The following is a 12,744-nucleotide window of genomic DNA, read 5'->3' on the forward strand; positions in this document are numbered from 1 at the left end:
TTCTGAAATTGTATGACTTAAATAGGTATACAATACAAAATAAACAGGAAGAGGTTAAGATATTTTCTCTTAATGCAAAATAATAAAGTATTCCCCTCCATTAGTTTGGGGGTGGGGGAAAACAACAGTCTGGTAATTATTATGCAAGTATTATGGGGAAAATCCTAGCTAGGAATAAGTAAATTCTAAGACAGTCACCTTATTTGGTTCAGTAGCAAGAACCGTAGATGGTTGCTGGAGATTTAAAACTCCAAAAACTCAACATTGACATTCAATATTTTCTCCATGGGAGTGTAACATTGTGAGGGCTCTTAAGCTTTACATAGGAAAACGATTAGGAATATTACTGGTCTTCAGAATGAGCATCTCAAATATAGGAAAGAAAAATCATGGCTATATGTGAGTACATTTTTCATATGATAATATACACATAATTTAGGTTTTATCTATATTGATCTAAATGACATATACCTGATTATATTGACCAATGATTCTAGGAAGTCAAAGCCAGTATATTCATTAGGGTAAGTGTGTCACAGAAGCATTTAGTCATCTAGCTAAATGACTGTAGACTTTTCCTGTATAGCATGATCCTCGGGAAAAGGGCTCATTTTCAAGTTTAAATAATAGAATGTTCTGGAGTTGCGAAATATGAATGAATAAATGAGCTTGTACTTGATTATGCTTGTAGAGTGGGTATCCAAGTTGTATCCCCTTACTTTACACAAGTAGTTATGTACATCTTGAAATACCTTTAGTGTTGTTACACCTTTTGTTTGCATTTCATTTTAGCACCTGAAAGTTTCTGTTCCTGATGAAATGTCTGCAGATCTAGGTAAGCTTGGAGCACTAACATCCTGGAGAATTACATCTTAATAGATATGTAGCTCAGCTCATCTGTTCAGGTCTTGTCTGTCATGTGGTGACTAGCTGATCACCTGAATCACAACAGAAAGACAGTCTATAATACATTTAAAGAGTAAATGAGGCCGGGCGTAGTGGCTCACGCCTGTAATCCCAGCACTTTGGAAGGCCAAGGTGGGTGGATTACATGAAGTCAAGAGTTCGAGACCAGCCTTGCCAACGTGGTGGAACCCCGTTTCTACTGAAAATACAAAAATGAGCTGGCATGATGATGCATGCCTGTAATCCCAGCTACTTGGGAGGCTGAGGCAGGAGAATTGCTTGAACACAGGAGGTGGAGGTTGCAGTGAGCCGAGATTATGCCATTAACACTCCAGCCTGGGCGACAAGAGCAAAACTCCATCTCAAAAAAAATAATAATATGGCCGGGCGCAGTGGCTCACGCCTGTAATCCCAGCACTTTGGGAGGCCGAGGTGGGTGGATCACGAGGTCAGGAGAGCGAGACCATCCTGGCTAACACAGTGAAACCTCGTCTCTACTAAAAAACAAAAAATTAGCCGGGCATGGTGGCGGGCGCCTGTTGTCCCAGCTACTCAGGAGGCTGAGGCAGCAGAATGGCACGAACCCGGGAGGTGGAGCTTGCAGTGAGCTGAGATCGCGCCCCTGCACTCCAGCCTGGGCAACAGAGCAAGACTCCGTCTCAAATAATAATAATAATAATGATAATGATAATAAATAAAAGAGTAAATGAAATCAGAATTCTGGGATGAAATATACGAACTGCCCTGAAGAACTTCCCTCTGGCATATTCTAAGTTAAATTTGTACGAAGTAGCACTGCTATGTTGCCAATTGTATGTTGCCCAGAACATACCTTTAGATAACATAATTCCTTTCATTTATGAAGAAAAGAGAAGACCTGAGCTCATTCCTGAGGATCTGCATCGCCACTATATCCAAACTATGCAAGAAAGAGTCCATCCAGAAGTTCAAAGGCACTTAGAAGATTTTCGGTAAGCTTAGTGGTAGATAGAATTTCATATGATTATTCTAAATTAATTTTTTTTAGGTAAGAAAAAGTTGTGCATTAAATACTTAGCTTAGCACTAGATAAACCATATGGTCTTATTGTTATTAAAACATAATGAACATCTGGAGCCAAAGGGTTAGAGTGGAACCGAGAGTCCAGATTCTCCATTCCAGGCACTTGCAGGATCTGAGCTCAGTGCTGTGTCTATGCTAAGTGTGTTCCTTTAAGATATCGTATGTGTTCTTGGAGTCATTGCTTCTAGATTTTTTTCCTCTGGTATCCTAGATGACATGAACCCATAAGTGGAAAAGTGACATTTTTCCTGTTCCTAGAAACCATAGCTATGAAGACTGTGATGAAACGTCCCCAGAGTGAGGTAGTTTTTCTTTAGGCTACCTCAGGAAACTTCTCTATTCCCTTTAGGCAGAAACGTAGTATGGGACTGACCTTGGCTGAAAGCGAGCTGACTAAACTTGATGCAGAGCGAGACAAGGACCGATTGACTTTGGAGAAGGAGCGGACATGTGCAGAACAGATTGTTGCCAAAATTGAAGAAGTATTGTAAGTAATAGAAGTATATGTGGAAATGCCCTCTCTACTGAGGTACTACTTATGCTTGAAGTACCCTTTGGGTAGGTTTAGAAAAGCTGTCAGATTGTGTATGTGGAACCATTTATTTTGTCATAGTACTTGAGAAACTGGATTTTTTTTTCTTTTTTCTGATACTTTATTTTAGATAAATTTCTTGTGTTCCTTTTTCTGGGTGTTGGTAAATGGGTAACTCTAAAACTTCTAATCAGTGATCAAAAACAGGTTGATTACTTTCATTATTTTCAATTTATAGGCCTTGGAAATATTTCTTGCCATGAAGCATATACAGTTGGTGACATGAGGGTGAAACAGATAAGGTTCTTTAGGGGATCAGGGTTCTTTTGATATTTTATTCTAGGGTGTGGCCCAAAGCATTTGGCTCTGTTCTGTTATTTCAGGTATCTGAGTTAATAACAATTTTTAAGGCCAGGCATGGTGGTGCACTCCTGTAATCCCAGCACTTTGGGAGGCCGAGCGGGCGGATTACATAAGGCCAAGAGTTCGAGACCAAGCTGGCCAACATGGTGAAACCCCATCTCTACTAAAAACCCCAAAATTAGCCAGGCATGGTGGCACTCCTGTAATCCCAGCTACTCAGGAGGCTGAGGCATGAGAATCACTTGTGCCCAGGAGGCGGAGGTTGCAGTGAGCCAGGATCATGCCATTGCACTCCAACCTGGGTGGCAGAGTGAGACTCTGTCTCAAAAAAATTAATTAATTAAATTTCCATATTTCATTTTTAATTTTTTTTTTTTTTAAGGATGACTGCTCAGGCTGTAGAGGAAGATAAGAGGTAACAAAATTGTTTTTTTTTTCCCTAGAATTTTAAGAAAAAAAGAACTATGTTTTTTCCTTTCAGCCCTAAATTACAATTTATTTCTTTTAACTTACAAATAGAGTTTGTGGTCTCCCTCTGGTGGCTTGTATGTTATTTGACTAATATTCTACTGTTGTCCTGAGTAGAATTCTCTTCTCTGTGCAATGACTAGATAGTTCTTTAGTGTTTGTTTGATTCATTTCAATAATTCCAACCTTGGGGTTTTGGAAATCATTTGATGTCTTTATTCTACCAACCCTCCCTTCTCAGAAGTCTTAATTTACTTCGTCCCTTCTCCTCCAGTTCCACCATGCAGTATGTTATTCTCATGTATATGAAGCATTTGGGAGTAAAAGTGAAAGAGCCTCGAAATTTGGAGCACAAACGGGGTCGGATTGGATTTCTTCCCAAAATCAAGGTAAGACTGAAATAATGAAATAGCATGTTCAGGCCTTAGGGCTTCTTTACATTTGGTTGCAGTGTCTTCCATCATCTTAGTATTTACTTAATCAGCAAATTAATGCTAGTCATACAAACATTTATAAGATACTATCTCTGTTCTCAAGAAACTCAAAATATAATGAGAAATCCAGACATATAAACTATTATTAGACAATGTGAAAAGTGAAATTAGCAGTTTACAAAGAGTGCTATTTCTGATTCTGTTCATGCCTTATACTTTCCTTTTACTTTGCCTGAACTAAATACCCCCTGTGTTGCTACATAATCATCATGAACATCTTTAGTGGCAGTAGAGTATTCTGTCAGTTTGTAATTATTTGTGTTTTTGTGCTTACTAGATTGTAAAGCTGTATGAGTACAAGGACCTTCTTTATTATTGTATTTTTAACTGTTAGCAAAATGCTTAGGAAATATTTGTTGAATGGATGAATGAATTGTTTAGAATAAGTTCCTGGCAAATGTGCTATAAAACTACCCTTTGATTTTCCAAAGCTGTCAGTGATAAAGGGTTTGAAGAAAACATCTTGAGTTTGAGGTGTACACAGTACTGTGTGCAAACTTTTAATTAGTGCTCTGTGTGCATACACACGTGCACGGGTTTTCATTTACATTTAACAATTTCTTTGAACTAACCATTAGCATTACACTATGAAAATCGCAAAAGAAATTTACTCTGTTACGTATCTCTTATTTTTTGTACTTAAACTCTAGCAAAGTATGAAGAAAGATAAAGAAGGGGAAGAAAAAGGGAAGCGAAGAGGATTCCCCAGCATCCTGGGACCCCCACGGAGACCAAGCCGTCATGACAACAGTGCAAGTATGTTGAAGTTTGAAGTGCTGCATTTTCACTACTCCAGGCCCTCTTCACATCAGAGGCTTCTTCGGCTAGAATGAATTTCTGGAGAAAGGAGTTGTTAAGATGATTTTACTGAACTCCCAATATGCCTTGTTTCCATTCAGTGTTATTTCTGAACTAAGTACCCCCTATGTTGCTACATAATTGTCATAAACATCTTTCGTGGGCTGGGTGTGGTGATTCATGCCTGTAATCCCAGCACTTTGGGAGGCTGAGGCGGGCAGATAACTAGTTGAGGAGATCGAGACCATCCTGGCTAACACAATGAAGCCTGTCTCTACTAAAAATACAAACAATTAGCCGGGCGTGGTGGCATGCGCCTGTAGTCCCAGCTACTCGGGAGGCTGAGGTAGGAGAATTGCTTGAACCTGGGAGGCAGAGGTTGCAGTGAGCCGAGATGGCACCACTGCACTCAAGCCTGCGCGACACTGGAGCGAGACTCTGTCTCAATAAAACAAAAAGAAAAGAAAAAAAACAAAAACGAAAACACATCTTTAGTGGCAGTATTCTGTCAAATGTCCATAACATAGTTTACTTACCTCTTCTGAGTCTGTTTCCATTCAACTTGTGTTTGTTAAATTAAAAAAAAAAAATAGTGTGTATAGATCTCTCCACCACACTGTTTAGTCTCTTTATACATATTTACTTAGTCTCCGTACTTCTAAAATTTCTGCACCTCTCCATTGTACTTTATTTTCTGTTTTCCCTTTCACCCCAGGCCCAATAAAGAGAGATCAGCTCACTTGAGATGGCTGCAGGAGAAATAGGGATGGTGGTACCATGGGGAGGGCTCATGTGATGGTTCTTATCTCAGGCAGTACCACATTTGACAATACTGAAGCCAGGTGCAGTGGCTCTTGATTGTAATTCCAACACTTTGCAAGGCCAAGGCGGGAAGATCACTTGAGCCTGGGAGTTCGAGACCAGCCTGAGCTACATAGTGAGACCCTGCCTCTACAACAAGAACAGCCAAAATTAGCTGTGTATCATGGTGCATGTGTGTAGTCCGAGCTACCTGGGAGGCTGAGGTAGTATTGCTTTAGTCTGGGGAGTCCAGGCTGCTGTGAGCCATCATCTCGCCACTCAACTCCAGTGACAGAGTGAAACACTGTCTCAAAAAAAAAAATATTGGCATGGTAGAGCGGTGGGAGTAGGATTGTGGTAGTGAGTGTCCCACACAATGAGGAGTTCTCCCTCAAATGCCATGAGTGCCTCCTGTTGAGAACCATTGAGAAGGTGTGAAATTTTCAGAGGAAGTTAAAGAGATGGAGGATTTCACAGATGCTAACCGTGAGTTCCAAGGTATACAAAAGAAGAATTTGAGGAATTAAGAGATTAGGGTATAAAAAGCTGTGTGAGGGTGTAGAATGCTCTGGATATTGAACACCTGAGTGGGAGTCTTTGGCTTCTTGTGGTGACTTTGTGAACAAGGATAATTAGCAGGATGGGGATGGGTCTGGATGGTCTTTGAGGCACATTATGATGATGAAGGTGTGAGTGTTGGGGGAGAACTGGGGTGGGAGCTTACTAAGAACTCACAGAAATAAAGACTTCGTCTTCATTCTTACAAATGAACACAGCTCCATGTCTCTCAGCATTCCTCCTCCCTCTGTCCACCATTGCTCTCCTTCTTTCCTCATGAGCCTTCTTCTTTCCCTACATGCTCCTCTTCCTCGCTTTCATCGTCCTGTCTCATCCCTCCTCCATCTCCTCATCTTTCTGCTCTACCTTCCTCTCCCTTTCTGTCTTCTCTTCTTCCTTCCTTCATCTGTCTGTCTGTATGTTTCTCTGCATAACAATCCACTATATATATTTTTTTGGGTCTACCATGTTTCACACATTTTACCAGATTCTTTTACATTGTCCTTTTTTGCTTTTAGCTAATTTGCAATACAGATTATTCTATTTATTTTATTTATTTATTTTTGAGACGGAGTCTCGTTCTGTCACCCAGGCTGGAGTGCAGTGGCGCAATTTCGGCTCACTGCAACCTCCACCTCCTGGGTTGAAGCGATTCTCCTGCCTCAGCCTTCCGAGTAGCTGGGATTACAGGCACGTGCCACCACGCCTGGCTAATTTTTGTATTTTTAATAGAGACGGGGTTTCACCGTATTAGCCAGGATGGTCTCAATCTCCTGACCTCGTGATTCGCCCACCTCAGCCTCCCAAAGTGCTGGGATTATAGGCTTGAGCCACTGTACCCGGCCGCAATACAGATTATTAACCATCATTTTCTGATCAGTTGGCAGAGCCATGGAACTACAGAAGGCGCGCCACCCTAAGCACTTATCCACACCCTCATCTGTGAGTCCTGAACCTCAGGACTCTGCCAAGTTGCGCCAGAGTGGGTTAGCAAACGAAGGAACAGACGCTGGATACCTGCCTGCCAATTCCATGTCTTCTGTAGCTTCAGGGGCCTCTTTTTCCCAGGAAGGAGGGAAAGAGAATGATACAGGTGAGCTATTGCTGTAATTCACCTTAACTAAGCGTCAAGATTTTAAAACAAACACACTAACTGAAAAATAGAGTGGCAAGTTAATCAAGACTAAATCCCAGTTTAATTTAATTTTAACATTTTAATGTGCTACAACCAATAAGAAATCTATGCCGAATGATAACTTAAGTTCTCATTTGTCCAAAAAAATATTTATTAAGCTCTCTGTCAGGCATTAGCTTTGTCCCGGATGTTAACATGCAATAATTATACACAGATGCTTGCCTCATGCAACTTTCTCTCTTGAGAGCGATAGTCACAAATATAAAAAATGCAAATTGTGCCAAGTCCAATCAAGGGAAGGTAAAGGGAGTATTGAGGGAACTGGTCAGTAGTTAGAGGCAGATGTGGGTATCTAAAGAAGACTTTTTGAAAATCGGAGATTAACTAGAGGTTTTATTTTTCAATGTTAATAGGAAGCCAGCTGAAAGGAAGGGTAGAATATGTGGGAGGCGAGTTGTGAGGAGAGAGGAGATGAGATGTAGAGTGTATGTGAAGGGTAAGACTATTTACTGAGAGTGAGAGTTGAGTGAGAAGAGCAAGGGAATTTGAAGAGTAAAGAAAGATATGAAGTAATCATTGTAGGTAATTGGGCAAGGAGCTTATTACCATGTCTTCATCCTTGTTTGGGAGGTGGTTCAATTTCTGGTGGTGACATGATCAAGAATGAGGCTCTGGGAATGGTCCCTGAGGTGCCATAGAGGAGGCTACTAGGGATGAAGATGGCAAGGAACCAAGGAGCCAGGAGTTTGAATAGCTTAATATTCATGGCTTGTGAGGTCACCAAGTGTGATTTTTATCATGGATAGGAAAACTGTGAGCCACCAGCCAAAGGTTTAGCATTGCTAGATGATTGATGTGAGGAGGAAGAGAATGTGATAATATCCAGAGCATGAGAGCCTCAGTGGAGCAAGAGATTATACAGGAAGACAATGCCGGGTGCGGTGGCTCATGCCTGTAATCCCAGCACTTTGGGAGGCTGAGGCAGGTGGATCACCTGAGATCAGGAGTTGGAGAACAGCCTGGCCAACATGGTGAAACCGCGTCTCTACTAAAAATACAAAAATTAGCCAGGCATGGTGACATGCACCCGTAATCCCAGCTCCTCGGGAGGCTGAGGCAGGAAAATTGCTTGAATCCAGGAGGTTGGGTGGAGGTTGCAGTGAGCCAAGATCGTGCCAATGCAGTCCGGCCTGGGCAACAGAGCGAGACTCCATCTCAAAAAATTAAAAAAAAAAAACGACAAGATAATGGTCCAACAATCATATTGAGGAACAAGAAGGCCATTCATCTCATCTCCACCCTGACATACACAATATAAGACAGAAATATCAGTTTCTGTCTCAGAGGGCTGTAGCAGAAGAGGTAAGGCGCTGGGAATAGGCAGGTTTCTACATAAGGCAAAGAAGTACGGGTGACATTTGGAGAAAATTCTGGGGATTTTGTCAAATATGGAACTCTGAAGATGTTAGATTGAGCGTATGATTGATATTTCATGGCTCCTGTGACTCATTAAAATAAAAACATGGTAGGTGGCAGATGAACAGAAACCATAAAGAGAAGGAAAGTAGAGGAAGGGAATATGTTATCAGGAAATAAGAGATTTTAACAAATACTTGGGAGATTGAAAGCAGACAAGAGTGTAAAGAAGCCAGGCATGGTGACTTACTCCTGTAATCCCTGAACTTTGGGAGGCTGAAGCAGGAGGATTGCTTGAGCCTAGAAATTCAGGACCAGCCAGGGCAACATGACAAGACTGTCTCTACAAAAAATGAAAAAGTCAGCCAGTCATATGGCATGTGCCTGTAGTCCTAGCTAATCAAGAGGCTGAGGTGGGATCATCACTCGATCCTAGGAAGACAAGGCTGCAGTGAGCCATGTTCGTGCCACCGTTAATGCAGCCTGGATGACAGAATGAGACCCTGTCTCAAGAAAAACAACAACAGAGAACCACAAGATAAAACCATAAAGGAAGCCAGAGCCCATAATTTGTTTAAACAGTCCAGGATAGAACCCAGTCTGCTCATTGGAACCCTGGAGAGACTTCGGGCTCAGAGTTAGCATATGCTATGCAGTGCAGGAATAAGAAAAAGAGCAAAAATGATGAACTAATTGCAAGTCTATAATCAAAATAGTTATATCAGCAGCCTCTAATCCCTGAATTACAGAGTAGGAGCAGTCTCTGTCACTTGTAGACTAGAAGAAAAAACAGTGCTCTATTTTAAAATAATTCAGTGAATTGTGTAGGGAGAGTTAAGTCCCTCCACAGTATTGATCGCTTGGAGTTCTGACATTTGGGAGCCCAAAGCCTGACACTAGGCATGCCGGCGACCCACTGTGCTGAGAGAGCTCTCAACTGAAACAGACCTATATAGCAGCAAAAGAAAGCCAAGTCAGCTACTCACTTTCATCATTAAACACGAACATGATTACTCACCCTTGTCAGAGTCAAGATGTAAGATAATATATAATGCCAAACACATCAGACAGTGACATAAAGAGAGAATACAGTTAAACAGAAAAACTTCCCCTACAAGAAAAAGATAATTTGATAATAGACAAGAACTTAAGAAAATACTTCTAAATTAGATAGTATACTTGGGGACATTAAAGAAGTTATTATCTCTTTAAAGCAAGAATAGGGAGCATTCAGAGACCAAAGATTTTTAATACAACTATTAAACACAGTGACATCTGTTGTATTATCAATTTTTGTGTGATGAATTACCCCAAAACATAATGGCTTAACACAAAAAAAATTTATCTCGACTTTTTGGTGGATGAAGAACTCTAGAGCAGCTTAGCTGGGTGGGTCTCAGTTGGAGTCTGTCATAAAGTTGCAGTCAAGATATTAGCCGGTCATCAGAAAGCTTAACTGGGGCTGGGGAACCCATTTCTATGCCCACTCAGGTGGCTGTTGGCAGGAGGCCTTAGCTCCTCACTCATGGCCTTGGCTCCTTGCCACATGGACTTTTCCATAGAGATACTTGAGTGTTCCATGAAATGGCAGCTGGCTTTTCCTGAGTATCCCAAAAAAGAGAGCGAAAAGGAAGCCCCAGTGTCTTTTCTGACTTAGTCTCTAGAGGTGCACTCTGTCACTTCTGCAGGTTAGAAACAAGTCACTAAATCTAGCCCATACTCAGGGAGGGAGGAATTAGGCTCCACCCCTGAGGGGAGGAATATCAAAAAACGTGTGGGTACATTTTCAGACCACCACAACTGTCAGTGTTTAAAGGGAAAAAAAGAAGTTCCTAAAATTAAAGTCAAGGAAATATTTTAGAGTGTACATCAGAAATATGAAAGGATAGAAATTTGAGAGAAAAGAATTATATAGAGAACCATTACAGAGAGCCAACATCTGTCTCTTTTGCAAAAAGTCAGCTGAGGACATGGAGAAGAGATGGTTAAACAACAAGAGAAAGTTTCCCAGAGTTGAAAAAGAATACCCATCTTCAGGTGGAAAGGGCTCACTGAGAACCATCTATAGTGAATGCTTTTTTAAAAATCCATTCCTAACATGTCCTTTGAAATTGTAGTGCACCAGGGATAAGCTTTCAGAGGAAAAAAAAATGGGGATTACACTGCATCACATTCCTCATCATAACACTGGGTGCTGAAATACAAAAGAGCCATGCCTTCAACTTTCTGAAGGAAAATGGTTTTGAACTTAGAATCCTGTATCCATCCAAGCTATTCATCAAATATGAAGAATGAATAAAGACATTTTCAGATACACAAGGTCCACAGTTTAACTGGAATATACCTTTCCCTTTCAAATCATTTGAGGATACACATTCTAGCAACATGAGAGGAAAAATTAAGAAAGAAAATGTCCTGGGATCCAGGAAACACTGGAAACACCCAGGAAAGTGGCAAAGGGCAGTTCTAAAATGATGGTTGTGTCACAGGCCAGGAGAGCCACTGCTCCAGATTGGAACACAAGAACATCACAGATAAGAAAATGGGGATTTTAGGCAGTGGATAGTATGAAGCAGCAGAGGAAACAGTTTGAGATTTGACCAAATTATATAACTTTGACAGCAATAAAAGAAAAGCATTTAGAAATGTTAAGAAAAACAGAATTGTTCAGGAAAATAAGTCATGATTTAAACATGAAGCAAAATAAAAAGTGGCATGATCTTTAGCAATTGATGGTGTGTAAGAAAGACTTTAATAAATGTTCTATTTGAAGTGGCCCATGGATTGCATCATTGGACCAGTAGGAAAAAATATATAATCCTAACTAGTATACTTCTTAATCTGGCAGGAATGATGTATACATGTATGTAGTAGACGACAGCATATATATGTCATAAGCACTCTTTCTTCGTTTTCAGACTTTTAGAATAACCCTACCAGGCAAGCATGGAGTAGTTCATTATGGCTGCAGATTAGAATATAAACATAAAAAATTCTTTTAATGATGCAAGTAAAAATGTAGTTGAAAGAAATGAAAGGTAGAAGGAAGGAAATACAATTAGAGGGAGGATGTGGACACTGAATACCTAATCTGACATAGAAGAGAGTTGAGATACTAACTTTTTGATAGAACAAAAACATAGACATGTCATTTAAATTTAGGTAGTAACTAATAACCCAGCTAGTAATAATAATAAAACTATTAAACATTGGGAAGAAATGGGAGGAAAGTGAAGGTGGAAAGTGTAAGTCAATGAAATCCTCAGAGGGGAAAGAAATAGATATTAACTAAAGATAATAAATCATGAAAAAGAAAGAGGTTATTTGTAGTTGGACCAGTATAATAACTCACATTTGAAAACATGAAAAAGGATTGATACTGGGAGTAGAACAGGATAAGATGGGAAAATGTTGTTCCTTATCGTATACTCTTCTGCACTATGTGAGTCCTTGCTATTTCTTACGTTAATTTTTAAGAAACAATTTTAAAAATTATTTTTCTGACCAGGCATGGTGGCTCACACCTATAATCCTAGCACTTTGGGTGGCCAAGATGACAGGATTGCTTGAGCCCAGGAATTCAAGACTAGCCTGGGCAAAGTAGCAAAACCCCATCTCTACAAAAAATTTAAAAATGAGCCAGGTGTGTGTAGTGGCACACAACTGTAGGCCCAGCTACTTGGAAGGCTGAGATGGAAGGATCATGTGAGGCTGAGCTGGGAGGATCACGTGAGCCTGAGATGCCATAATTTTGTATATTAAATTTTTAGTTCTAGTGAACCTGCAGTTGTTTAAATAAGAATGTAGCTATGGATTAGGCTGAAGCTCTTCTGGGAACTAATTTTTTTTTGGTGACCAGTGACTTTATTAAGTGTTAACACTCTTCAAATGTCTGACTTTTGTCTACAGGATCAAAGCAAGTTGGAGAAACACCAGCACCTGGAGACACCTTAGATGGCACACCTCGTACTCTCAATACTGTCTTTGATTTCCCACCACCTCCATTAGACCAAGTGCAGGAGGAGGAATGTGAAGTAGAAAGGTAATTCAGTGATATCTTAGAGAAGCTTAGGGCATTACTTAAAATTTTTAAATTATATACTATTCCTATACTTAGTAGCATTCTAGCACTGAAGCCTGGCATGGTGGTATGTACCTATAATGCCAGCTACTTGGGAGGCTGAGGCAGGAGAATCAATCACTTAAACTCA

At 40.4% G+C, this 12,744-nt stretch overlaps 1 protein-coding gene across 6 annotated transcripts in view; it reads left to right on the forward strand.

Annotated features, from left to right (window-relative positions):
* ARHGEF12 (Rho guanine nucleotide exchange factor 12) overlaps positions 1–12,744 on the forward strand; it is a 154,298-nt gene that overhangs the window by 108,666 nt on the left and 32,888 nt on the right. For all 6 annotated transcript variants that reach the window (XM_002822591.6, XM_009247166.4, XM_009247168.4 and 3 more), the window contains 8 exons: positions 793–835; positions 1,772–1,877; positions 2,318–2,455; positions 3,246–3,278; positions 3,606–3,720; positions 4,476–4,581; positions 6,863–7,075; positions 12,443–12,575. In XM_002822591.6, the coding sequence (XP_002822637.2) occupies positions 793–835; positions 1,772–1,877; positions 2,318–2,455; positions 3,246–3,278; positions 3,606–3,720; positions 4,476–4,581; positions 6,863–7,075; positions 12,443–12,575 (887 nt within the window). The remainder of the gene's footprint in view (positions 1–792; positions 836–1,771; positions 1,878–2,317; positions 2,456–3,245; positions 3,279–3,605; positions 3,721–4,475; positions 4,582–6,862; positions 7,076–12,442; positions 12,576–12,744) is intronic.

Source organism: Pongo abelii, chromosome 9, assembly GCF_028885655.2.
Source record: "Pongo abelii isolate AG06213 chromosome 9, NHGRI_mPonAbe1-v2.0_pri, whole genome shotgun sequence".
In the NCBI taxonomy this organism is placed as follows: Eukaryota; Metazoa; Chordata; class Mammalia; order Primates; family Hominidae; genus Pongo; species Pongo abelii.